At 42.7% G+C, this 2203-nt stretch overlaps 1 gene segment (V, D, J or C); it reads left to right on the forward strand.

The window, feature by feature from the left end:
- The first annotated feature begins 1037 nt into the window (after positions 1-1037).
- Positions 1038-1803, forward strand: LOC125615121. The segment is given in 2 exon segments: positions 1038-1178; positions 1289-1803. Coding segments are annotated over 2 exon segments (642 nt in total).
- The last annotated feature ends 400 nt before the right edge of the window (positions 1804-2203 follow it).

Raw genomic sequence — 2203 nt, forward strand, 5'->3', positions numbered from 1 at the left:
TTAAAAAATAAGATAAAATTTTTTAAAAATTTAGAATATGATTTACTTCCTCAGCTGCAACCACAGGAACCCTTGTGAAATACACTGAAACCTATTGAACAAATTTTGAACAAAAGGCTGGCTGATATTCATGTTTAGACCACCTCAATCCCTGCCATTGCTAAAACAGTGAATTTCCATCCATGTCTGAAAACATTCAAGAGTCTTGCTGTCTGAGTCCTTTCAGGATCTACAATCCTTGTGGCATTCCATGTAGCCAGTGGTGGCTGAAGCTATATGGCTGTGATGGAGTTATAGTCACCACTCTCAATATCACTTGCTGACAATAAATGTTATAAATATGTGAACTGAGAAAGTTTGAAAACATGCATACAAGTATCTTCTTAATGACATAAAAAGGCTATTCATAAGATTTTACAAGTGAGTTCCTCACCAAGTACTAGGCAAAAGGACATTTGGGACATAGTTTTTGTGTTGTGTATAGTAAACTAGATGACACCCTGCAAGCTAATAAAACAGGAGACTGTATTTTCACTTGCTTAATTTTTGATCTAATAAGAATTTATATCAAAGATACCATCTTACTTTTGTCTAGGGAGTAAACAAGTGAAGTATGCATAAATTTACAATGTGGAGTCTCAGGAAAGCAAGAATGCCATCCTGAGGGAAGGAGGAGGCCACAGAAGGAGCTCACTGGCCTGGCCACTACACAGAGGAAGTGGGAATGTAAAGGAGATGTAGGACTGTCTCAGGGGGTCTGATCACAATACCACATGATAATGTTTATGAGCTTGGACAACAGGGGGTGCTAAAGACCAGTTAAGAGGGGTTAGAAAGAAACTGGAACTGTAAGAAGCCACCTGGCCCTGCCTGATGCTCTCATGATAGGGCTCATAGCTGTGACCTCCCACATCATCTGAAGCAACCCAACTCTACCCCTGCACACCCACTTGGCATTTTTATGTAAAGGAGTCTGAATCAGGAGCCAGGATGCAATCAGATATCATAGAGAAACCTAATTTGCATGGATAGACCCTCCCCTTCTCAGAGTATGAAAAGAGCAAGGGAGAGACTTGGGGGAACCTCTGCACAGCATCAGGAACAAAAGGCAGAGCTCAAAATGACCTTCACCATGGCCTGGTCCTGTCTCCTCTTCACATTCCTTGTTCAGTGCACAGGTGACATGATATGGAGGTGGAATAGGGTGTGGGTGTCCTCTGTTATAGGCCCTGGTTCTACTCTTGCCTCTAAACAAAAATTATGCTCTCTGTGTTTATCTCACTTCCAGGGACCTGGGCCCAGTCTGTGCTGACTCAGCAGCCCTCACTTTCTGGGACTCCAGGACAGACAGTCACCATCTCATGCACTGGAAGTAGCAACAATATTGGTTACAGTTTTGTGAACTGGTATCAGCAGTTCCCAGCAACAGCCCCTAAACTCCTCATCTATGGTGATAGTAATCGACCCTCAGGGATTCCTGATCGCTTCTCTGGCTCCAAGTCTGGCAACTCTGGTTCACTGACCATCACTGGGCTCCAGCCAGATGATGAGGCTGACTATTTCTGTCAGTCTTATGACAGTAGCCTCAATGCTCCCACAGTGCTCCAGGTTCATGGGGAAGTGAGACAAAAACCCCTTTACCATCTGTCAGAAGGGCCAATGCCCAGCATCTTTGCTCAGGCCTGGCCTCTGGCTTTTTCTGCTACCACTAACATAGGATCAACTGAATATTCTGGCACTTTCTTTAAGTGTGGAGCCTCTTTTTATGTGTTTTCAGAGTCACTCACAGCAGGATGTTCATAGGAAAATGTCTCCATAAAAACAGAAATTCTCCTTAGCTTGAGGAGCTGAACAGGATGCTGTGGTCTCTTTACCCTGAAGTTCAAATGATGAAGTGGCCAGTGCAACCCTGGCCATCTCAGATTTGACTTCTGATGGGGAACACTGTAGTTCCACACTCCATTTTTCCTATTTCTAGAAATTCTAGAACTGTGTCTTATTCTCTTTAGCCCTCATTTTGAATATCTGTGATTCATGTTTTAGCCTAATTTTATGTGTTTTCTAACAAGTAATATTTGACAGACAATAACATGCACATAAGTGAAAACTTTGAGAGATTTTGTGATATTTTCACACCTTTGGGAATATCAACACACTCAGGCTAAGGAATTTGTCTACTACACACAAAGCCTCCTTTGCCCTT

This window comes from Marmota marmota, unplaced genomic scaffold, assembly GCF_001458135.2.
Source record: "Marmota marmota marmota unplaced genomic scaffold, marMar, whole genome shotgun sequence".
NCBI lineage: Eukaryota > Metazoa > Chordata > Mammalia > Rodentia > Sciuridae > Marmota > Marmota marmota.